The following is a 25728-nucleotide window of genomic DNA, read 5'->3' on the forward strand; positions in this document are numbered from 1 at the left end:
GGGAATGTCTTTGACGTAGCATAAAAATTACAAGGGACGCAGCACAGACCCCTGAGGAACTCCCGAGGGTACCCCCAGGACGTCTGATTTAGCATCATCTGGGTTCTGTTGGTTAGGTAAGCCTGTATCCACCGTGCAATATTCCTATTGATGCCAAGCTCTAACAGCCTATTAATAAGTTCATCATGTGGAACTCTGTCGAATGCTTTAGACTAGCCCGACATATAGTGTTATTCAAGCACACTGCGCGAAATGCTTCAGAAAGCTTCACTCTAAACCGTGCCCAGAGAATGGCTCGATGTCGACTGAGCTTAATTAGCTGCTGCTCTCCGTAATCATTGCTGCAGTAGCCGTCTAAGAGTGCACATGCGCAGGTCCATCCCAGGTGGCAGCTTTCTACGCAGGTAGCCGTGAAAGATGACCTTTAAAGCTGGCAGCGACAAAACACGTGCTTGAGTCGTGATCCAAAGTTGAAGCACGGCACTAGAAAGCCTGTAAAAACAGGATAAACGGTTCCGAAGGCTTCATTCTGGAGGCCTTCTTGTCGTGCCCACATATTTGATTTGCGTGCTTGCTCTTTCACATCAATGTTAGACTTGGTCTGACTTTATAGTAAGCTCCGAGGTCGTTCTCTTCAGGATGGCTTCCCTGTCCGTTGCGTCGAGTCAATGCGAGCTATTTGGCCGGAGGTCCTTTTAGATATTTGCACCAACGTATGCACCAACAGCACTGAAAGCACTGTTCATGTCATGGATCTGAGCAACACAATGCAGCTGTTTCAATGGTCCTTCTTTGCGTGTACGCATTCACAGGGCCTCCTCCTCTACAACGGCGGAGGCGCCTCCGGCCGAGGTGATTTCTTGGCTCTGCGACTCGAAGCTGGACGCGTCCAGTTCCGCTACGATTTGGGCTCCGGCGCCACCAATGTTTCGTGAGTATTGCGCATTCAGGTCTCATCATATGCGTCTCATTTTATTCATGCACGAGCTGCGAAACATTTGAGTCTCTTTACTGTGCCTTGCGACCAAGTGTAGATGGCCAGTTGCAGCTTCGGTCCCACTGCTGCCCCCCTCTACTATGTGGAAATACGGGGGGACAAACCTTTCGCCCCGCCCGCACTCCCACTCCGCGGATGCAGCGTTCCCGCTCGCTATCCGCGGAGGGGTTCGTGCTCGAGGGACAAAGGGAAGGGACGACACAGCGTTAACACTCATATGCTATTTATTACACCTGCAATTAATACACAGAGTGGGCCAGCTAGCTACAAAACATCAACGAGGCATTCCTCGGAAATAGAATGCTACGTAAGAAGGACTTCCGACTTACCGGCTGGGGCAGGGGCGCGACTTCAGAGGTATCGGCGGCGAACGTTTGTATGCGCCGATAATGGCGGCCGGGTTCTCCCGTGCGCGCTGCATTCTTGGGGCAAAGCCATTCCCTAGCATTTGCTGGGGAAGGCGACCAGAGCGCGCGTTTGCTGCGCTCGCTTCTCTGCCTGGAACCAGAAGTCCAGCGGCAAGGCACAACAGATCCCCGTGCGCCTGCCGCGGAAAGTGACGAGAGCGTGCGGCTCCAACTGCTCACCACGCTGGCCGGATCCCGAAGGGCCTCTCTCCGGTTCCGCAGAATTCCGCGTAACCTACGAGGTGGCGCTCCCGTCGCCGTTCCCTTTCCCCCATGAGGGAGACCTCCCTCCTCGCCCAGCCGGGGGCTGTCCGTCCCGACGGCCGACGATGAAGATGGGCCGCATCGAAACGGAGGGGGGAAACAGGTTCTCCACAACTAGTAAATTATATTGCGAAGCAATACTACTTTAGGTCGCACTTCAGCCCGTTCCGTGGCGAGGCGGTGGTAGGCACCATTGACCTTTAGCCTGACCTCGCTGCGTGACGTCACACCACGTGACCTAGAGCGACGTCACACCAGCTGTGTAAAAACGGGGCCCCATCTCACGCCGTCGTGAGGCGAGGCGGTAGCCACCAACGGCGGCCTAACTCCCGCTCCTCTCACCAGGGGCGCTACGGTCAGAGTGACGTCACACCAGCTGTATAAAACAGCTCCGCTCCTCTCGCCAAGGCAGTCATACAGCCAGATGTTGCGATGGTGCCTACGAACAAGGCAGCTCGGCAGAATGCAAAGAGGAAGCATCGGCGAGCTACGGAGACGGAAGAAGAACGAGAAGAACGGCTTTCTAAGCGGCGTGCCCAGTATGCAGCTCGGCGACAACATGCAACCTCCTCTGTGGAAACAGCAGAAGCAAAGGAAGAAATTATGAGTTTGCCCGACAGTGAGTCTCCTTCTAGTAGTTCACAACGCTGGAACGCGACTAAACGGCAGAGGCGTGTCCAAGAAACCCCGGAACAGCGGCAGCAGCGGCTCGAGAAGGAACGTGCGTTTCGAGAGAAGGAAAACGAAAAGCGAAGAAAACAGCGTGCAGAAGAAACACCCCAGCAGAGACAAGAGCGTTCGAAGAAAAGACAGGAGAAATCTCTCACCAAGGCTGGCCCTGCTTCGCAATCACCAGGCTTAACCAAGCTAAGCCACGGCCGTTTTTTTTTTAACACGAGAGCGTTAGTAACCCCATTTCGGAATTCAAGATACTTAAAGGAAAAACTGCGCAGAAACACAGGACGAAAGAAGAACACGACGCACCGTTGTGCTCTTCCTTCAAGAGTTTCAGAGACTAAAGCAGCTTTCTAATATCAAACAGTTCCCACATTTCGCATGCCGTCTTATCACTACCTTAGCCTAGAATCCTTATCTCACTGAACCGCGCCTCGCACGCTCTGCAGTTTGCACTGTGAGATGCTAAACGACCGGAGATGATCTCCTGTCTTGTAGTGTAGTACACCACGCCCAGTCCGGCCTATGTAGGCCTTCCCGTACGTAAACTGGTGCCGCAAACGATCCCGGCACAGCAGCATGCTTCATGCATTTGCTCCTTTTTTCAGCGCACGAAATGCGTGACCAATGTCCGGGGAGAGCGGAGAACTTCACTAACATTCCATGTCGGTTCGCCACTTCACATGATGCGGAACCTTATGAACATACCGTACCCCTACAGGTTGAGCTGTGTTTCCAGTACTTTCTTTTTCCCAGAAATGGCCTGCTTAAAGAAGGGGTGCAGTCCCAGACACACTGACCACGCAGGGTACTGTGAGTGCGACAGAGGCTTATCCCAGGCTTATCCCAGCAAATAAAGGCTTATCCTAACAAACACAAAACCTCCTCAAAATCTCCCAGAAATATCCGATCAGGACATTTGGAATGTCCCCAAGAAGTGCTCATTTTTCCCGAAGACATCCAAAAAACGTCGCCACAATTAGCCGTGTACAAAAATTTGTGCTTCCCAGGGACAACCCCAAAAGGTTAATGCTACATTTCTCGCCTCAGGCTCAATAAAATTATTTCTTCTTTTTCATGCAGACTTCAGGCATCTAAGCGCACATATGTGCCAAATTTCAGGCTCATGCTTACGTTACACGTGGTGTAATACGTCTGTCCACTCGCATGAATGCTTGCTGGCTAGGCCATTCAGACTTACCTGTTTACATGAAATGTGCTTTAACAAGGTGATAATTTGGGCGGGTTGGTGCATGATCTTGTGACGGGAGCAGGGCACCACGAGACAAAGAGACAGGTGGGACACGACGCTGGATAACAACCAGATCTTTAATGCACGCTCGCCGAATATATTCATCTCGCTCGTCTAAGAAGGAAAAGAAAGAAGCGTGAAAAACGCATAAGATGTACACGTGGTGAAATATTAAGACATCGCACGCAGATAATCAATTTCAGTCACCAAGCGCTATTGAAGGTATGCATACGCATACGTCGCTCTTTGGTCGGCCGTTGAATCTCCCTGGTCTCCTTCAGTCTCCCTGGTCCGTTGATCAAAATATGACGGGATGACCTTTGTGTTGATGTTGATATGCTGCGGAACGCATTCATGCTCTCTGCAATGTTTTGCTAAGTCACTGCTGATGGCGCCCTTTAGGGATATCTTGTGCTCTCGACGCCGTTTATTCAAACAGCGCCCTGTTTGACCAATATAAGTGCGTCCGCATGAGACATATTTCATAAACCCCGCTTTTCACACATTTCACATGTTCTTTCCGGTGTTTTTTTTTTGCACTGATTTTTTTCTTTGCTCGCTGTTGACTTTGGCGCAGAGGCTTCTTAACTTGTTGGGTGCTTACATGAGCACTGTTACACCAGCTTTTCCTCGTACCCTTATGAGACTCTGGGAAATGCCATTAATGCAAGGAATGACCGCGTACGGCTTCCTTTATTCTCATGTGGTTGTGACATATTTTCTGCCTCTAAGTGCTTGCAGAATCCCTTCTGCGACACTGGATAGCAGTCTCGTCGGGCAACCTGCTGCTTTCAGCCGAAGGTTCTGGGTGTCAAAACTGCCTTGAACTTCACGATGACAGGATCTCGTCAATGCGGCTCTCATTGTTGTTTTTTTCTACCCCCGCTTGACGATCTTGGAGTGCGCAGATGTGTAGGGGAGCAGTCCCTTCTAGCTTCGTGGTCTGTACCGCGTGCACATGTGAGCGCCTAGAAAGGCTAGCGTCAAGTCAAGAAATCGCATAACGTTGTTTTCTGGGAGTTGACTTATTTATAGTCGCAGTACTTCTAGTCCTTAGCAAAAGTACCAATGAGAGCCGCATTGCTGAGATCCTGTTATCATGAAGTTCAAGGCAGTTTTCACGCCCAGAAGAGTCGGCTGAAATCAGCAGGTTACCCTACGAGACTGCTATCCAGTGTCACATAACGGATCTGCAAGCACTTAGAGGCAGAAAATATGCACAACCACACCAGAAGAAAGGAAGCCGTACGCGGTCATTTCTTACATTAATGGCATTTCCCACGGTCTCAAAAAGGTAGGCGCACGAACTGGTGTAATGGTGCTCATGTCAGCACCCAAGAAATTAGGAAGCCTGTGTGCCAATGTCAACAGCGAGCAAAGAAAAATCAATGCAAGAAAAATTACCGGAAAACACATGTGAAGTGTGTGAAAAGATGGTTTATAAAATACCTCTATCATGCGGACGCACCTACATTGGTCAAACAGGGCGCTGTTTGAATGAACGGCTTCGAGAACACAAAAGATCTCTAAAGGGCGCCATCAGCAGTGAATTAGCAAAACATTCCAGAGAGCATGAATGTGACCTGTAGCTTAGCAACACAATGGTCATCACGTCATATTTTGATCAACGAACCAGGAAGATTGAAGAAGCCTTCAACATCTGACAAAAGAGCGACGTATATGCGTCAGCATACTTTCGATGGCGTTTCGTGACAGCTAAATTGATTATCAGTGTGCGTTGTCCTAATATTTTACCACATGTACATCTTATGCATTTTCATGCTTCTGTCCTTTCCTTATTGCAAGAGCGAGATCTATATATTCGATCGAACGTAGATTAAAATCCTGGTCAGCGTTGATTCCCGCCTCTCCCTTTTTTGTTTCGTGCGGCGCTGCTCCCGCCACAAGAACATGAAGTGTGCCAAAATATATTACACAAAGGAAATATGAATGGAAAAAGTCGCCCGATCCCACCCATATAACATGAAATAGCAGCGCAATACAGATGTAATTTCAGTTTATTAGGTGTGCTCTTTGCATTTAAATGAATACAAACAGGAGACGTATACGTATGCACCATTTAACATACAATGTACGGAGCACTACGGCACCAGCATATAATAATGGCCAAATTTTTCTCTAGCTCTGAGAAATCTGAAAAAATGAAGCAATAAAAACATAATACAGGCTGAAAGTTGATGCACCTTAAGCATACATTCTAAAGGGTACAAAGGCATATATGCACGCGCAAAAGCAAACGCATGTAAAGAGCAACCTAGGTGCGAAAAGAAAAGACGATATTGGCGTACGATATAGATACCCGGTTTCAGGTCACGGATACCCTGCAGGCTGAAACCTCCCTCTCACTTTGCCGCTCGCACGAACATCGGAGTAATCTTGAGCGTGTTTTCAAAGCAGAAAAATATATTAATTCTACGAGGCGAAAATAAAAAAACAAGCATAAACCAACATACCTTGACGACGTTGCCAACGGAAACCCGGGGATGAAATAAAATGCTGCAACTACATATATGAATTCAACGCAGCCTCCTGTCCTGCGCATTCTCACGGCAAAGCGAACGCTCAGAAATACGCGTTACAACCTCGTCACACCCCCTTTTTATTTTCTTGTGACTAAGTGTGGAGTTAAGATTGCTTGGAGCCGCATGGAAAGGGGTGATGTCTTGAGGTAGGAGCACTGGTGCGCCGCGCCAATGGTGCAGCAGACCGCGCGTGCGGCACAATACGGCGTGGGAGGCGAGATCAAGGTGATCAAGGCACAAGTAATCCGGTGCGGGTGGGTTGGGAATCAGCGACGCGAACACAACACAAACTATACCGTTGTGACAGGACGGCAATGTAGGTAGAGCAGGTCAATCCATGGGCACTCGCAGCAAGAGTCTGGTGGGCTTCGAAGATCTCTCCCGCCTATGACTGCAGTGGACGGCCACGCTGCTACCAACAACATGCAACAGTCGTCGGAGGCGCTGAGGGATGCAGAGTGCGCGCTAAGAATCGCCCATTGCCTTGAAATCCGATGCCGCGAATGACACCTGTAAGAGCGCCATTATGGTGTGGGGCCGTGAAGCTGCGCAAAAGACATGCGATGCGCCGCGCACCGCTGCACCAGTTACAAAAGGAATTACGTGGGCACGCCGAGGTGCGCAGGAAAGCTGCCATGAATCCGCAGCTACGAAGTTCACGAGAGCCCAGTAATGAGAGCAAGAGCTGCCGCGCGCTGGGGCTTGCGCGCGAGCGGCTAGGGGATGCGCGAATACGTGTGCGCAAGTTGGCTTCCGTCCAGCGAGGAAGCCGGGCGAGCGACGGGAGGCCATTACTGCGCCTCTGCTACACAGCGGCGCAGTGAAGACTGCTGCTAGTTGGAGATGCCTGCAGGCACCGCCGCACCGTGCTGAAGTTGCAAACACTATAGAAGACTGGCACGTTGGTGACCGCCGCTCCCGGCGGTGCGATGAAAAGGCAGACCGCCGTCGCCTGCCTGCCTGCGGCATGGAGGCGACGGCCCATGAGACAGATGTGGGGTGAACTGCGCTTCCTTCGGCTGTTCGAACAAAACTGTTTGATCTCTCAAAACGGCGAGTGCAAGAGCAAAACGTTCTCTCCCCGTAGCTTTTGGTGCGGGGGAGAGAAAGGGGGCGAGTAGTCAATTTGTATTTTTTGTTGAAAAGCATTGGTCCCAAAACGTTCTCCTAGTTACCTTTCTGGGGCCAAAATGCCATGATTTGTTTTTGTTTCTGCTTCACACCCTCGAAATAACGTTTCTAGGCCATTAGTGGGCGCACTTTCTTTTTTCTTGTGTTTCTGTGTCCCGCCTCTACGGCTTGGAAATATTCGATAAATGTTGTACCTGGACTGGGACATTCCATCCTTTCTGGGCGCACCTGCGGAGGAACGTTGTTTGCTGGAATCAGCTTCTTTGTTTCTCTAAATACAACCTTCACCTCGTGGTTGTTTGCCATCTTCTTCAATCCGTGCAACACTTTATGGATATAACAGTATGACAATTGACCATTCTCTTCTGCCCGGTTCCCTCTGCTCCTGTCTTTTCCTCGCCATGGTTTTAACAGTTTTCCTGTCACAGACGCGATCATGCTACACGAAAAACTGCTGTCGAGCAACCGACTGATTTGCATGCTGATGCCCTTTAACTCTGTATATACACCTCTTCGATATGAAATAAACAGTCGTAAGTTCCCGCTCGTGCGATATGTCGTTTGAAATTCTGTCCCCTTGTGTTTCTAAGTAGCGCATACGTTTCCAAATATGATCGACCAACTGACCCCTGTGTAAGCGTCATTGGCTTCCACACCAGTAGAGAAAATATCTGCAATTGCAGGGCTACACTCACTACCACTTTTAAGTTCTTAGTCATGAAGGGGTCCTGAACCTTTGGTGCTGTTTGTCGTGCCTCATTTTTCGTCTCTTTCTTTCGGGCTGTTGTATTGTGAATTGTAACCAACTTTCCCACCTTTTTGTCCTCCACAAGGAATTTGGGTGCCTCTCAACGTACTTGCTCAGAACGTGCTTCCAAGTACCCTTTCATTAGCCACAGATGTAAAAGGCATACTCTGCTTGTGGGTATTAGCCGTAGAAAATACAGTATGGGCATCAGCATCAACATGGTGTTCGCTGACATGTCCAGTTCCAAGTCATTGCACAACGCAGCCACCTTGCACTTCACTCTAGTAGTAGCAGATTTCCCTGGCCTAAAATTCACGACGATCGCCTCTTCCGCTCTTGCTGGTACTCCGCCTATGCCAGCACCACGGAGCAGCCTCCCTTAATCGTTTGCAGCAGTCATAACTGATTCTCTTCAAAGAAGGCAACTTTTCCCAACGCATCCTTGAAGCGCCCAGTAGGGGCCCTACTCATAGTCTTCAGTGCATCCACCTCACCAAGCAGGCACCTTTCTTGGTTTTCTTCTGATGCTTTTCTTGCTGTTTGCACGTTTAACTTAACTAACTCAACGGACAGCCACTCTTGGTTCTTGACTGAATTTATGTTCCCAGCTTAAAATTTGCTTAATTTCCTCTGTCACAGGCACATCACCAAAAACTATCAACTCCATCTTTCGAGCGCCGCTCTGCTTGACCGCTCTTCATATGAGTATTTGCCCAAAGGTTCCGTAAATTACCCGCAAGGTGGTTAATGGCACACAGCTTAAGCTCAGCCAGCCCCGGGATTTGACGCATAATACAGAACACTCAAGCGGTCATAACATTTTCGAAACTTGCCAGCACAGCTGTAATTTGAAGAGCTTGCAAAAACGCTTCAGGAGACCCGAACGTGTTTGCAAAAAACTCAAAAGGGCACTCACGTCCGCCGGCACAAAACACTGCCTACCTTACGAAAGTAGGCCTTACAGTGCCTACCCTTACGAAGGCAAAAGGCAATGTACCTTGCGTGACGTGTTATGGCAACAATGCAGGCTTCAGACGATGTAGTTGGCAATCCACAAACGAATGAGCCTCCATATTTCGAAGGGTAGCTTACCAAAACTTGCAGTAGGGCAAGAAAAACACACAAAAAGGGCGAGAGATACATAGTACAAGCCCTACTATAATCTGTTTTATCTGCAGCCAGATCAGCGAATATAACGAAAATCAAGACATGCGCAGTACACAACCCCAGGAGGTCGAAATTTCCGGAGCCCTTCACTGCGGCGTCCCTCATAGCCTGAATTGCTTTGGACGTTAAACCCATAAACGATAAACCAGGCACAAAAAATGAAAGTTTACAGAAAACGTTCAAGAAATTTGGTTTCTGCCTTCAAGAGCTGAGATCACTAAGGTATCTATATCCCCTCTTTCCAATATGAAATATTTCCAGCATATCACGTGCCGTTTTTTCACAATCATTGCCTAGAATCCTCATTTCACTGAGCCGCGGCTCTCACGCTCTGCAGTTTGCACAATGATACATAAATAACAGCGCGACTGAGAGGACAATAAGGAAGAGACACAAACACGAGCGCTGAGTAGACACTGAAAGACATTTTCATGCAGCGAAGCAATTTATACCCCAGCGTCAAGTTTACAGCATAAAAACATGAAAACTTAAAAAAACATTTATGAAACAAACAGCAAGATTCCCCGCGTTCTTAGCAATCAAGGAAACAAATATCTTTTCTTTTCAAAGTGATAGAAGGTGTACTCACGCACTTCACTCCTTTTTTATGAATGACATGCCCTTCGAATAATTCGCACACAAGCTGTTCCTTATATCTCCTGAGAACTGTGCCCTTGTCAAGATCTGCAGTGCACTTGCAGGATTCAGGCAGGTGCTTCCTCGTGCTGTCTTTGATAGCTGCTATGTTCTCGGAGCCTATCATTTAAACAACGTCCAGTCTGTCCTATGTAGGATGATTCTCTTTTACATTCGGTGAAAGGCCTCTCGTGTTTCTCTTCGCACTGTTCTGGCGGCTTTCCTTCTCGATTGACCATTTTGCAAAGTTTCTCCAGTTTGTTAAGTGCAGTAAAAACCACCCTTACGTTGGACCGCCCCAAAGCTTTCTTCAAAGGATGACTCGCGCCACGCACATACGGAATCACAACTTTTTTTTACGTTCCTCTTGTTCCTGTGTCATCGTGGCTGCCCGGCAGAAATCTTTCAAAATTTTGCAGCCAGCACAACAAAGAACAGCGTCCGGGAATCCGGCGATGCGCAACCTTTGTAGTTTGTTCTTAAAGCTTTCTTCGCTATGATGCAGACATGATCTATTGAGGGTACTTTTCAAGACGCTTGTTGCTACTGCTCTCTTTACTACTTTCGAGTGAGCCGAATGTAAGGCATGAGACCTTTCTTTGAGCGCCAGGAGTAGCACCAACAGATGTGCTCTGGGTGGATGAACAGGCGCAAGTCCAGGTACTGTCAAGGTACTATATTTGTCCCTTCACCATTTAACAGCGTGGAGTGGTGTTGACAAGCTGATGGACGCCGGTCGTTCTACAAGTAGCAGCGTAGCCCTTTGAATGAGTACTGGAGACAACATGATGGTAGCAATTCCCTCGCCCAGTGACAACGGAGACGATAACGCGGATTCGATGGAAGTATTAGCGGTAGCTGCTGAAATGAGCGGAATGTCAAGTATGATGTAAACAGGCTCAACTCACGCATTCCTGTCAGATCGGCTTAGCGATTGCAAGTGTTTTTTTTTATTCTTCCAAATACTACATGTATTGCAATAAGGTATTTGTCTGGGCTAGTAGGTACATGGTTCAAATTGAAGGCACAGCGCATGAAGGACGGGACGAAAAAAAAGACACACAGCGCTGACTTACGACTGAAAGGCTTTATTGCTCTCACGCAATAAATAGGTGAAAAGGAGCACAATCAACAGATAGAACAGTATCAGTGATGACTGTCAAAAAACACACAACAAAAGCACACAATCGCACCCTACACATAGCGAACTTAACTGTTAAGATAGTCAATTTCTTTTTGTGTTAGTGCGATGGAAGGTTTGCTGACGCAATTATCAAGTCCTCGGTGAATTAAAAGAGCTTCCACGATTTCCCGCGTATGTTGTCTTTATGTTTATACAGTATTGTAGTATGGCTGAAAAAAGGAGTGCATTCACAAGAAAGCTAATGTATAAGAAAATTGCTTTTGGGGGGTGGGTTTAGGGAGCGTTTATGCTCACTTAGGCGATCATTAAGGCAAGGCCCTGTTTGACCAATATAACAACGCCCATAGGAGAGCTCTATCTTATACACACCATTTTTGCGGTACTGCACATAGGGTGATTCGTGATTTTTCCACATTCGGCAGGTGGAGGTCATTCACTCTTGACGGTTTTACACAAGCGCTGCAGTGTGTTTGGGGTGAAAAGATGACTCTGACGCCAGCCTTTCCTGCAACTCTTTTCAGGCCACGTGATACCTTGTGCACATAAGGCATGACCGCGAAGTTTCGGTTTTCTGCAACAAAGGAACTCGTTGTTTTTGTCCTGAATTCGGGAAGAATCCTCTCCACTACAGCGCGCAGGATGTGGTCTGGAAAGCCTGCCTTTTTCAGCCTCATGATCTGGCTTCTGAAGCTAGATTGCATTTGATGGAAACATGACCTGGAAATGGCATTATTTAGGGCGGCTGTCACGACGCGTCGTTTTACTATTTTTGAATGAGAGGATGAGTATGATGAACGACCTTTCTGTGCTCGGTATGAATTGTGGCAGCATACCCCTTCGTCGCACATCATTATCTATAGGTCCAGAAAGCGAATGCCGTCATGATCCGGAATTTCCATCGTTAGTTGAAATGTTATCAGATTAGACCTGAACAATGTGAGGATATCACTGGCTTGATTTACAACGATGTGGCTGCTTCTTAATCTAAAAAATCACCGGAAAGTCATCAACGTGTCGGAACACGCCTACCACTGAAGATCCAAGTAAGGCTTAGCGCAAATTCTGGTCCAAGGAAGCTATTAGACAGTCATTGAGGAATGGAGCGAGGCCCGAGCCTATACAGACGCCCTCCTTCTGGATAAAGTGGCTGCCGGTGAAAAACATTTATTGCTTGAACGACTATCTATTGCGTGAGAGCATTAAAGCCTTTTAGTCGTAAGTCAGTACTGTGTTTGTCTCTTTCTTAGTCCCGTCCTTCATGCGCTGCCCTTCAATTTGAACTACAAGTATCACAAGATGGTTTGGTTTATGGGAGTTTAACGTCCCAAAGCGACTTAGGCTATCAGAGACGCCTACAAGCATCCCGAGAATGATGCACATTTAGTCGAATGTGATATCAGTTTTGCTGTGAAAACTCGTGAGGCATAGCATCAACAGCAAAAAACATTTTGTTTCTTTTCATGACCCGTTCTCCGCATCAGTAACGGTGATTTATGGAGTACCCCAGGGAACTGTGTTAGAGCCGCTTTTGTTTGCGTTATATATTAATGATATTGTGCAATATATTCCAGCTAACATTAAACGTTTTGCCGACGATTTGTGTTCTATACTCTGAAATTAACACCATATCCGACAATTATCATTGAACAGTGCGTTTCAAAAAGTTATTTTTTTTGGTGTCGTGACTGGCACATGGTCATCAATGTTGAAAAAACTTTTCATGAGAACAACACATTAGAAGAAGCCTTTGCTTTTTATTACAGTATTAATAATATTTTTCCGTGGTGGTCAGCCGAAGAATAACGCGCGATGAACAATGGCAGAAAGACGATTTACTGGCCGCTGGCCCAGTGCGAGCGCTCCGTCCCGCGCCACTGCCAGCTTCGTCTTCGTCACACTACCCGGGGCCACCGAGCGATCGTCCTGATCGGTGACAGAGAGGCGAGCGAATTAGTGATGGGCTTCAGACGATGGTAGGGCAGGAAGGAGAAGGTGGTGAGGTGCTGGCCGCCGCGATAAAGGAGATGGCTGAATGAATGATTCCTGGTCCGCGAAGCTTCCGGGCCGCAGGTCACCCGGAGCCAACGGCCGAGGCCCCAGGACGCGCCGAACGGCATGCATAGGCAGGGGAACGGTGTTGTCACGTGTGGGCAGCGTCTCGGGTAGGTGGGGTCATTTTGGTCACAGCAGCGTCGTCATTTAGTCGTGCCTTGTGACCGCGGCGGGAGACGGGCCTGGGGGAAGCGGCGAGGTCGATTCAAGCCTTGCAGGCTGGGACACAGCCGGGTGGGGTGGACCAAGTACACATTGTCGATGACCATGGCAGGCGCAGGATACCGAAGCTCTGGATGGTGATGTCTCCAGAGCACCTTACACAAGCTGTTACGTGACCGCCAGCCGAAGAATGATGCGCGATGAACGATGGCAGAGAGATGATTTGTTGTGGTCGTTGTTGCCCTCGCGACATGGCACATATGATTTAATGGCCGCTGTGCTGGCGCGAGCGCTCCGTTGTTGTTGTTGCCTTCGTTACGTGGCACAAACCCACGACGGGGCTCAGTGAGGAGACCCCATAGAATAGGGTAGACTGGTACCGAACTAATGATTATGGCTTGGGTGAAATTTCAGAGTAATTGACAAGAAAGGAAAAAAACAAAATATCGGGAAAGAATATCTGAGAATTAAATATATGAAAATACCCAAGCGCTCTTTTAAATGATGAAATTTTGGAAACAATTAGCAAGGGAATCTGCCTGTCCCGCTCCTCTGCCAGCTTCGTCTTCTTCGTCACAATATCTTGCTTTCTCAATTAAGCAGCTGTAAGTGCTTGGGGCTGTGGATCTCGAATGTTCTTAACTGGAGTACCCATATTAACTCCGTAATTGCAAGCGCTAACAGTAAACTTTTTCCTCAGGCTTGCACTTAAGCTTTCTACTCGTGCTGTACGTCGGTTGGCTTATAAATCAGTTGTATTGCCTATTTTGTCACGCTGTCATGATTTGGAACCCTATTACAAAAAATGGCCAGGCTTAGCTTGGTTAAGCCAAGAATGCGTTGCATATCCCGATGGAGTTCCGTGCTGCTCCGTTGACTCGATACGCTATTGACTCGATCGCCATTGAAACTGCCCGTGTAGCAGTGCTCGATCGCCTTTGAGTCGATCGACTACCGGTTCGAGGGCCCTCGAAATGCCCGTGTGACAGGGGTATAAGACTGTCCCGGCGAAGGAGCGCAGCTCTTTTAACATGCCGTGACGTCAATCATAGCGCAGCGCCCCTAGCGGGAGGAGCGGGAGTCAGGTGGTGGCTGCGGCCGCGCGAGACCGCTCCAGTTGGGGCCCAGCTTTTCCTCCGTGACGTCACGCGCCGGCGCAGCGCCCCTAGCGGGAGGAGCGGGAGTCAGGTGGTGGCTGAGGCCGCGCGCGACCGGGCGAGTTGGGACCCAGCTTTTCCTCCGGCTGTCGTGACGTCACGTCACGTGGTTTGGTGGCTGCCCGGCCGCGCCCAAGGGCTGAACTGAGTGATTGCAATATGCAACGCATAAAACTAATGTTGCTAAACTAGAAGAGGTACAGCTAAGAGCTGCGCGTTTCGCTTATAACGCATTTACCTGAACTTTCGTTAGAGATTTTTTAAGGAGGGCGAATCTTTCTGCCTTGATGCAAAGAAATCGTTACTCAAGACTGAAGTTTTTATATCAATCAATTAAGGGCCATTAGAAGGCTGAGAAACTAAAATTATAGAGGCATCTTTGTCTTACGGATAAGCCACTAGTCAAAAGCATAATCTGACTATAACCCCGTTTTCCTCGCGTAAAAAAACTTCCTAGTACTAATTCTCACCCCACACAATAGTCGACTGGAATCAGCTGAAAAACAACGCCGTTTCTGCACCCACATTAACTGCATTTTTATCAAGTTTAGAATTATGCTGTTTATTGTATAATTTGCTATTTTGCTTCTTTGCTATGAACTTAAATGTGACAATTTAACTTTTAATTTTTGTACATATATATTTGTTGCTGTTGAGCCCAGCTATGTCTTGTGTCTCTATTGTGCTTTCTATTGTATAACCAGTGCCCAGTGCATTTTTCCTCTATGTACATGCCATTGTTTTAAATCACGTTTGTACCACTCTGCTACAATCACCGTGTGGAGATTCTAGTATTAACAAATAAATATGTAATCAAACCGCATCAATTAGTACATAATGAATTGTACGGAATGAATAATAAACATCACTTTGTGTTTATAAACGCCAAAACAGTAATAGAGAATCAGTATTTGCTTTAACTTTATATATGAAACGAATGCCCAGGGATATATGTTCCTTTCCCTGATTTTTTCTTGACGCAAGTAGACTAAAGTTAGCAGTGAGCGTTCGGCTGTTTGTTCTCAAAGCTGGGATAATTTGCATTTCGCTGCCCACAAGTTTTGTGCGTTTTCTTTGTATCTATGGGAGTTCAATATGTTACATTATAAATGCACTGCTAAAGAAGAAATACCAAGAAGTGTGGCTTAACTAACTGTGAGTTAATACGTATTCTATACTGGATCAAATAAAGCCAGCACTTATGCTCATGCAGCATGATAAGTATAACATTTGCACTTGCTTTTTATTAACCTGTAATAAGGGATCTTGCTGAAACACATGTCATAGTACTCATGTGATCATTCCGTTTTCTTTGTCTCGGTGGTATAAATAATATAACAGAGCTTTTTTCTCTGGCTAACTTGAAATGTCATTCACAACAGAATAACGGCCTGAGGGGCGAGTTGGTGCATGATGAAATGAACGGCTGCGCAAATCAGGACACAGACAAGGAAGAGACACCACATGCGCACATACCAACTGTTTATTCTATGGAAAGGTGGCATATTTAACCAGTTCCGCTCGGGCATGATACTCATCCCATTATCACTCCGAACCCAGCACGTGGTATGAAAAGCCACTACATCAGGTTAACAGACTATATACTGCAGATTAGACTAACAGATAACTCTTGGTAGTGTGCGCATGTGGTGTCTCTTCCTTGTCTGTGTCCTGATTTGCGCAGCTGTTCATTTCGTCATTCACAACACACACAGAATATGCCACAAAAACAGCAAACATGTGATAAAGCCATTTTTCAACTGTCTTCTTTCATGCTTCAGTGGATCTGTGCTGCTTGTGTAAGTATGCTTTTGGGTCAAATGCATTTATGTCGCGTACAACCAAAACCTTTTAAATACTTCTGAAAAAGGAAGTTTACTCATGTCGCGGCCGCAGATACACTGAGAAACTTCTGCTGTATAATGCTGTTCTTATTACTGCAGCAACAGAATTCTCCGAAGCAGTACTCGAAGTAGCTGCTGAAGCAACGATAGCGTCTTAAGTAAAGCACTGAACTGGTCTCATTCTGCCTGCTTAATTTCGGTTTCGGGTGCAGAGTACAATGTAAAAAAGTAAATCGCCTTCTTTGAGCAGTTTGTCACATTGCATAAAATACTGATGACTAGAATACACAGCTGCTAATAGTATTCTGCAACCTGCATAGAGGTCTTTATACTTTTAAAATTTTAATTATTTTTCCGTTGCATGTTTGAGCAATGATCAGTAGTGTAGTGGCAAGCAGCGAATTTGTTTTAATCGTATTAACGTTTCCGTTGGGCAACCTAGATGAGTGAAGTTGTGTTGGTTGCATTATTTTGAATAAATCGCGCACCAGCATGTGTTGCCAGGTTTAACCCAGGTTCATTATGAAGGTTTCTTTTCTGAACACATGCAGTTTCTGAAAAATTTAGAGGCGGTGAAGCTGTTCGTTATCCAAACTGAGCGGCCGTAAAGAACAACATACCATTGGCAATTCCGTGCCTGCCACTTCAGACAAGAAGCAGCACTGTAAGCAGCAAAGTTGCTGGAGAACGTAAAAGTCAAATTCGACAGAGGCCGCTCTACTTGCAGGACAAGAAACTGGCCAAGCCGGCGAACTCATCACACCGTCAATGTTGAACGAAATGAAGCTTGAGTCGCTTATGTTTTACCCAGAATTCATATTACCAACGCTGTGCACGTAAAACGAGCATTGTGGTGTAAAGCCAGCAATGTGTACTTACATTGAATAGCTGTGCAACCATCAGATAAAAAAAACAATTGCTTCGCACTCATAAATTTTGGGCAAAGGGGTGATCATATCATCACCAAAAGCAGCCTAACTACGCCCAATGCAGGACATAGGCATCATTATATCTCTCCAATTAGCCATGTCCTGTTCCAGCGCCGGCCATCTTATTTCAGAGACTTCTTAATATCATCGGCCCACCTAACTTTCTGCCTTCTGCTTGCGTCCTTCTAGGATCCGCCCTTAACGACCATCGGTCATCTTGTCTTCGCAACACATGCTCTAACCAAGCCCATTTATTCTTCTCGATTTCGACTAGAATGTCATTTACCCGTGTTTGATGCCTGACCCACTCGCCCCTCTTCCTATCTCTTAACATTACGCCAGTCATTTTTCTCAATTTAAGTTGAACCCTTTTGTAAGCCTCCACGCTTCTGCCCCATAGGTGAGTACCGATGAGATACAGCTGTTATATACTTCCATCTTGAGGAATATTGGTGAACTGCCATTCATGACCTCAGAGTACCTGCCAAATGCGCTTTACCCCATTCTTACTTTTCTGGTTATTTCCCTCTCATGATCCGATCAGCGGTCACTACCTGCACTAAGTGGACGTATTCCTTTACCCCTTCCACCACCTCGCTATCAATCGTAAACTGCTGTTCTCTACCGAGACTGTTTGATATTACTTTAGTTTTCTGCAAATCAGTTTTTATGCGCATATTGCTCTCTTTTGCCTGTATAAGTCATTGATCATATTTTCCAGTTAATCCCCTGAGTGACATAGCAAAGCAATGTCATCAGCGAATTGCAAATTACAAAGATGCTATTCATTAACCCTTTACTGCTGTTCGTTCCAATCCAGGTCACTGAATTCCTCCCGCAGAAAGGCGGTGAATAGCATTGGAGAGGTTGCGTATCTTTGCCTTAATGAAATTTGATTATTGTCTGAGAGCAAGTTCACTTCCCCTAGGTGTCAGATGTGTTGCTGAACGTTTCCGGAAAAGTGCCACGCCCTGAAAGTGTACATGGTACTTTCGATTGGTCCCCTTCGTAGCATATTCTGGCATTTGTTCTGTTTATGGCTAAATTGCAATGTGTGGCATACAAGATCCTATTCAGGAAAAAAGACGTGTTTTAGTTCACCTGCGGCTTTACACAACCTTTCTGAGCGTGCAAGAGACCGCTGCTCTACATCGCAAGAAAAAGAGAAATGTGTGTTCTTTATTTCTATATTTCCCTGAAGAAACATGGAAAAAAGAATGAAGTTGCCGTGATTAGGAAGTGTGCCTCACATCTCTGCCCACAGTTCCCCGAACGAAGTGACGCTGAACGAGTGGCACGTATTGCGTATCACACGGACTCGGAGAGAAGGCTCCTTACAGCTCGACAACGGCCCCACGGTACACGGAGAATCAAGCGTAAGTGTTTTCGGTTACTGCCCCAGGTCTCTCGTGCATGCACAAATGTTGAGAACGTTTAGAGAGACGCCACAAGGGCGTGGCTGCAGTGTCACGCCTGTGTCGAATCGTGGACCAACGCTGCCTCGCAGGTGTTCTATTATCCGCAAAAAAAATGCTTCAGCACAGGAGAAGACTAATACAACGTAACAGACACAAAGACAACGAACTGTGCAGTGCTACAGCAGCTGCGCTACAGCTTTCATTTTTATCCGCCGTCCGTTATCTCCAGCCCTGCGGTGCTTCCGTGTGTTGTGTTGTGCCGTGTCGTGTCGTGTCCTGTCCTGTCGTGTGTGTGTGTGTGTGTGTGTGTGTGTGTGTGTGTGTGTGTGTGTGTGTGTGTGTGTGTGTGTGTGTGTGTGTGTGTGTGTGTGTGTGTGTGTGTGTGTGTGTGTGTGTGTGTGTGTGTGTGTGTGTGTGTGTGTGTGTGTGTGTGTGTGTGTGTGTGTGTGTGTGTGTGTGTGTGTGTGTGTGTGTGTGTGTGTGTGTGTGTGTGTGTGTGTGTGTGTGTGTGTGTGTGTGTGTGTGTGTGTGTGTGTGTGTGTGTGTGTGTGTGTGTGTGTGTGTGTGTGTGTGTGTGTGTGTGTGTGTGTGTGTGTGTGTGTGTGTGTGTGTGTGTGTGTGTGTGTGTGTGTGTGTGTGTGTGTGTGTGTGTGTGTGTGTGTGTGTGTGTGTGTGTGTGTGTGTGTGTGTGTGTGTGTGTGTGTGTGTGTGTGTGTGTGTGTGTGTGTGTGTGTGTGTGTGTGTGTGTGTGTGTGTGTGTGTGTGTGTGTGTGTGTGTGTGTGTGTGTGTGTGTGTGTGTGTGTGTGTGTGTGTGTGTGTGTGTGTGTGTGTGTGTGTGTGTGTGTGTGTGTGTGTGTGTGTGTGTGTGTGTGTGTGTGTGTGTGTGTGTGTGTGTGTGTGTGTGTGTGTGTGTGTGTGTGTGTGTGTGTGTGTGTGTGTGTGTGTGTGTGTGTGTGTGTGTGTGTGTGTGTGTGTGTGTGTGTGTGTGTGTGTGTGTGTGTGTGTGTGTGTGTGTGTGTGTGTGTGTGTGTGTGTGTGTGTGTGCGCGCGCGCGCGCGCGCACACAATACCTTATTTTACAGCTAGGGCTGTTAACTGGAGCGCTCCTCGAGCGGAGCTCCAGCGTGGGCTGGCGACATGGGTGATTAAAACGGCAGTCACCCGTACAGCTGCGGCCCGCAGTGTAATCGCCCAGTGGATAACCGTGAAAGGGAGGAGGGGGTTAACTGCTGATGCGCGTGACGTCAGAGGCTTCAGGAGCAGGCGTGGAGCGCGCAGCATCAGGCGAGACGTCAGCGCCAAGAGCTGCATGACCTCTACTCCACATAGGCGCTCAAAGGGAGCTGGCAGAGCACCGGATGTGATGAGAGGATGAGGTTTCCTCGCGTCCGGCACTGCACGTAAGCTGTGCGCCTGTCAGAGAGCGGATGTATGAATTCCTTGCTTGAACTCCTAGTCAGCCATTCGCTGTCCGGTTTGGAGTGCGCAAAAATGTTTTAACCAGTTATCCGACAATTATGCGTCTCAGTAATGCGATTTTCGGACGCAGCTGCTGCGGTGCTCGATCGGTAGGCCACCGCATCCAGAACACGCAGTGTCGAACGGAGGCGGCTCTGGCTTTTGACTGCCGCCGATGAGCTTCGCCTCAGGCAGCTTCGGCGGAACGACCAGCGCCTCTACAGCGCGCGCTACTGTCGCACCATCTCTGGCAAACGACGCATGCCTTACCGATGCCGTGCTTCACTCTGGTGCTGCGGGTCGCCGCCACGCACTTCGTACCCTCCTTCTCCGCTTTTCTCCTGGCGCTCTCTTCGCTATCGCCTACTTCCATCCTCCGCTGCATTCCGCGTATGACTACGACGGTGAGCCACACCACTAACCCGAGTGCCTAGAAGCCTCGAACCCGGACAACGGATGACGATGGGATCCGGCGAGCGGACTGGATCGCGGATGGACCGGGCGCGTCAGCGCTGTCCGCTGCCACGTGACGTGCACATCACTGCTCTGGGAGACCTTGAGCAGGCGGTGCGGTGTTTTCCAGGCCCGGACCGCGGACTGGATGGAAAAGGCGAGCTCCTTATTCAGTCCGGGGGGCTTGGCGGCGGACCGAGATTGTTTTGCTCTTTTGTAGCGATAGCAACACTACGCTAGCCACTTCACGAGGACAGCGTGGCTGCGCGCTGAACCGTGGCACCACCGCTCCGCCAGCTGTGTGCATGCACGGAGTGACGTCAAAGCCCGCAGCTGGTGTGCGCGCCTCGCACCAGCGCCGACGGCGGAGCAGACGCTGCCCGCCTCGTCAGTTGTGCCCATGAGCGAAGTGACGTCAGAGCACGCAGCTGGTGTGCGCGCCGCGCGCCTACATTTCGCTAGCATTTCGAGCCCTCAGCGTGGCGGCGCCGTGGCCACCGTGACAGCTGCCGGCGGCGCGGCGCGCCGGCGAAACCGCATTGGGGAGGAGCGAAGAGGGGGAGAGTGAATCCACGTCCAGGGACGAAGATGAAGAACGAACGCCCAGCGAAGTGCAGCGGCGAAAGACTGACTTTGCAATTCGACTGAGCGAGTTCTACTCGGCCAGCTGCTGCTATCGCCTCACTCCAGCGTGTTTTAATCAGAGCTAAACCACAGCCATTTTTTGCCTCTAGATCTGTCAACGTTAGCTCGAGCGCTCTTCTGGATCTATCCGGGATGAACTCAGCTTTGCTCTATGCTGGCGCCTTTTGTTTTGGCGCGCTTTTCGCCGTATTTGCAGCTCGAGTGCATCATTGTCGGCCCTCCTTTTTGTGTTTCGTTCACTGCGTTGTTCATTCCATATTTGCTGCACGGTGTCGTTATTGTGTGTTTTAGCGTGTGCGCGTGCGTGAGTACCCGCTTTGCTTTGCCGCTCCTGCTAATATGAGTGAATTTGGAAAGAAGGCGCGCAATCCCAAAGCGACCCGAGTCGGCCGTACACTGTCGTAACATAAGTTTTTTTGTTAATGAAACCTTCGAGCTAAGTGGGCTTTCGAACTTGCCCCTGCGATGCATTTTACTTTGTTACGATTCCCTACCAAGGATTTTTGTAGGCGCTGTTCAGAAATAAGCGCCGGACGTTTCCAAATGAAAGTAAAAAATTGAGAGCGACGAAAAGCGGCCAGAGGTAGGCCACGGAAAAAGCGCAAGCCCGCTGGGGGAAAGAGTACGCGCAGATTGTCCGCTGCATTCGTGTGAATGCTCGGCGTCCGGATCGACTCACGGATGCTTGGCCACGTGCCACGATAACTGTGCTGACGCGCGCGGACCGTCCACGATCCGGTCCTCTCGTCTCAACCGCTGAGGAACCCCGCATTCACATCTCACTCAGTTTACTAATGTGCTCTGAGAGAGAGGTGAAACGTCTATTGGAACAACAAGGGGATGAAATGGGGAGATTGCATAAAGGATTTTCATTGGTGAATTTTTTTCTGTGCGTTCTGTCGCCGTGTCTGGCACCTATAGAAACTGCGCTTGTGTTGTCTCCCGCTTGGGAGGACGGATGGCCTACGGGACTCGGATCCGGGGCTGGCGCTTTTTCGTTCTGTGTCCGTCTCGTGCGCTTTGTTTTCAATTAATCATCAACCAACTCGCCCATCAGTCTATTTTCTAGACAGGTACAGACCAACCCATTTCCGAATCTCTACACATATATAGTACCCCACTCGATACCCCACACTTGTCCCTCATGTGGTAATCGACCCATTCTATTCCCTACCCAAGCAACCAGAGATATTTTATTTATTTTTATTTATTTAGTACATACTGCAGACCCTTTTCAGGGTCCAAGCAGGACAGGCATATATTCTTAAAACTCAAAAGATACAGAACACAATGAAAAGAAATATACATAAAAATGAGGAGACAAATTTTGCAAAATATTACGATGTCATAACATGGTTCCAATCGTATATTGTCCGCGGAAAAAACGAATATTTAAAACAGTCAGTTTTCGCAAAATACGGTGTCCATGAGTGAATGTGATGATGTCGGGTATAACGTGTGGTTAAGGGGGATATGTACTGTGAAGGATCCAAAGCAAACTTATGGTTAAGTAAAGAATAAAGAAACTCAAGGCGATATTTTCCTCTTCGCGTTTCAAGTGTTTCAATATTGTTAGCCGCCATGAGGTCAGTGGGGGAGTCGGTGATTTTAAATTTGGAATAGATAAACCTAACAGCTTTTCTCTGAACCCTTTCTAATTTATATATGTTAAGTTTAGTGAATGGGTCCCAAACAACCGAAGCATACTCAAGCTTTGGCCTGATGTAAGCGTTATACGTTAGCAGTTTTACGTGAGAAGGTGAATTTCTTAGTTTATGCCTCAGAAAACAAAGCTTTTTAAATGCAGAGGAGCATATGTTATCTATATGTGAGTTCCAGGAAAGACTGCTTGTGATTGTTACACCTAGATATTTGTAGCTATTAACCTGCTTTAGTGTTGATGATCCGAGTGTATACACGTGGTTAATTGGGTTCTTTTTATGTGTTATTTGCATTGAAACTGTTTTTTCAGTGTTAAGAACCATGGAAAACTCACTGCGCCAATCAAGAACATTTCGAAGACACTGGTCAAGTTCGTTTTGATCGTTAGTACACGTAATTTGACGGAAAACGACACAATCATCAGCAAACAAGCGAATATGAGTTCCTGGAGTAACCACATTAACAATATCATTGATGTAAATCTGAAAAAGCAAAGGCCCCAAGACGCTTCCTTGGGGCACCCCAGAGGTGACTGGGAGACAACTGGAGCTGCACCCATCGACTGAAACAAATTGCACTCTATTCGTGAGGTAATCTTGAATCCACGATATTAAAATGTCTGGAAGATTAATGTTTTTTAGTTTTTGAATGAGTTTTCCGTGGTGAACTTTATCAAATGCTTTGCTAAAATCCATAAATATGGTGTCTATTTGACCATTCATATCCACTGTGTTAGCAAAAGTGTGTACTATTGTAACTAATTGTGTTATTGTAGAATAGCCCTTTCTAAACCCATGCTGAAAGTCGCTTAATATGGAGTGTTCTTCAAGAAATTTGTTAATATGTTTAGCAATTATATGTTCGAGCATTTTACAGCATGCGGTAGTTAAAGAAATAGGACGGTAATTTTGTAGTAATGTGCAGTCTCCTTTTTTAAAGATGGGAATAACTCGAGCAGTCTTCCATTCAACCGGAAGTTTTGATGACAGCAGAGATTTTTTAAACAACACAAAAAGAAACTTCGCAATTATTTCGGCATAGCGTCGCAAAAATACATTTGGTAAATTATCGGGACCAGAAGAAGTTTTAGGTTTCAGTTCTAAAAGCAAAGCAAATACACCAGGGAGGCTAACAAAGTCAACCTCCGATACAGGAAAATATGACGCGCTTTGTACAGTTTGAACACCTGCTTCAGAGAATACGCTGTGAAAAAAAGAATTAAAATGGCGTGCAATGTCAATCGGATCAGTCAATGTCTCTCCCTGGAGAGACTGCCGACGGAGGTCCGTTTCGGATGCTCCGTACGTCCGCTGAACATCCGCAAACAGCCGGTGGACGTCCGTCGGCCGTCCGATGGGAGTCCAAAGGTATACGTTTGTCTCGCCGTCGGACGTCCGTTTGAGGACGTACGTTGCCGGATCTTTCACGGATAGTTGAATATATGGTGCATGCATGCTTTTTTCACCCCGCGAGGCAATAAAATGAAAAACATTTTAAAGTGCAGCATGTATATTTTATTGCCGTTGATGTACATAAGCAGAGGAGTGGCTTATATTCGTAAAATATCGGACTTCAGGTATGACGAGCTTGGAAAGCACATCCATAATCTTCCCACCCACAGAATTTCTGAAAACACAAAGCAACAAACATCAGTCTTGTCAAACTCGTGCAAAAATGCAGTAGCCTAAGGAAACGTCAACCAATTAACAGAAGTGCTAACAAAGCACTCCTATTACATATCATGTCTCAAGAAAGCATTTTACATCAAAATTTATAGCCTTTAAATGAATGTAGAAAGAATAAGTATACTGACAATAAAATTTAGGTGTTTAGTATAACTTTCATATCATGCATGTTTTTTTACTGATACTGCTATCACTAGACAATGGCACCGTTTTACCAGACACTGTTTTACCAAAGGAAGCTGAATGGCACTTCATGTACTGAATGTCAACTGTTTCAAATCCAGTGTGACAGGAGTACAAATGCATTTATGTATTCAACAAGTCTCGGAGCACAGCCAGTACCAACAATTCTATCTTCACGCCGCCGCGGAAAAACAGATCACACAGGAAATAGTGAAATAGCACTCATTTTTCAACACAAAGCATGACATGAAAATTAGTAGATGAATGAGGTATAAAAAACCTTGAAACTGATTATGATGAAAAAATTTTGAGCAAAAAGTGCACCTAAATCAGATTATCTATAGCGATGGTAGAAAGTGAACTGGCACAGTATATCACACATTTTGCGCGGAAAGAATGGGATGTTCGCTGCTAACAAAGAAGCCATCGCCTCGTGCTTTCAACCCCAGTCTCTTACGAACGAATGCTATATGATCCTTCTGCATTGCCAAAAAGTAATTTTCAAGCAGTGTACTACTCACTTTCATAAGCAACCACCTATGGCATTCACACTAAGCCTTTTTTTCATCCACAGTCGGCGCAGTACGGCATTCCAGCGTTCCAGAAGAGCTTCAGGCGCTTCCTGCGTCTTTCGAATTGCTCAAGTGCCACACCACTTTTGTCCGCAGACCAAACAAAACCACGCTTTGGAAATAACAAAGATCTAAACCAGCACCACGCTACACATCAAAATGACAACGGCGCCGCAATGTTGACTGTGCCATGAGGCATAAGTTGAAAAAAGGAAAGGGGGGAAGGAATGCACGGGAGTGAAAGTTAAAGGAAGGAGTGAAGAACCGTTGCGCTGAGGTAGTCGCAGAGGTTGTTAATGAAACGGTTGTCCATAGTCCACTTCACGTAGTCACTTTCGCGGTTCCACCGCAGGCCCACCTCCCTGAGGAGCCGTTTTCTGATAGCAGTCGTCGCTGGGCACGTCCACAACAAGTGCCACACATCACAAATGTCCGGTGCAGCGCTAGAGTGAGGGCACCTGTCAGGTACTGGCAGATCTTTGGCACGCCACCGATGACGGACAGATGGTGTCAGAGCGGCCCCTGCTCGAATCCGGCGCACGG

At 47.3% G+C, this 25728-nt stretch overlaps 1 protein-coding gene across 3 annotated transcripts in view; it reads left to right on the top strand.

Annotated features, from left to right (window-relative positions):
- Positions 1-25728, top strand: part of LOC144107834 (agrin-like) — a 516722-nt gene that overhangs the window by 448719 nt on the left and 42275 nt on the right. For 2 of the 3 annotated variants that reach the window (XM_077641040.1, XM_077641042.1), the window contains exons 14-16: positions 813-931; positions 16117-16134; positions 18373-18484. In XM_077641040.1, coding sequence (XP_077497166.1) covers positions 813-931; positions 16117-16134; positions 18373-18484 — 249 coding nt within the window. The remainder of the gene's footprint in view (positions 1-812; positions 932-16116; positions 16135-18372; positions 18485-25728) is intronic. The other variant, XM_077641041.1, reaches the window with a different exon arrangement.

Source organism: Amblyomma americanum, chromosome 10 (assembly GCF_052857255.1).
Source record: "Amblyomma americanum isolate KBUSLIRL-KWMA chromosome 10, ASM5285725v1, whole genome shotgun sequence".
In the NCBI taxonomy this organism is placed as follows: domain Eukaryota; kingdom Metazoa; phylum Arthropoda; class Arachnida; order Ixodida; family Ixodidae; genus Amblyomma; species Amblyomma americanum.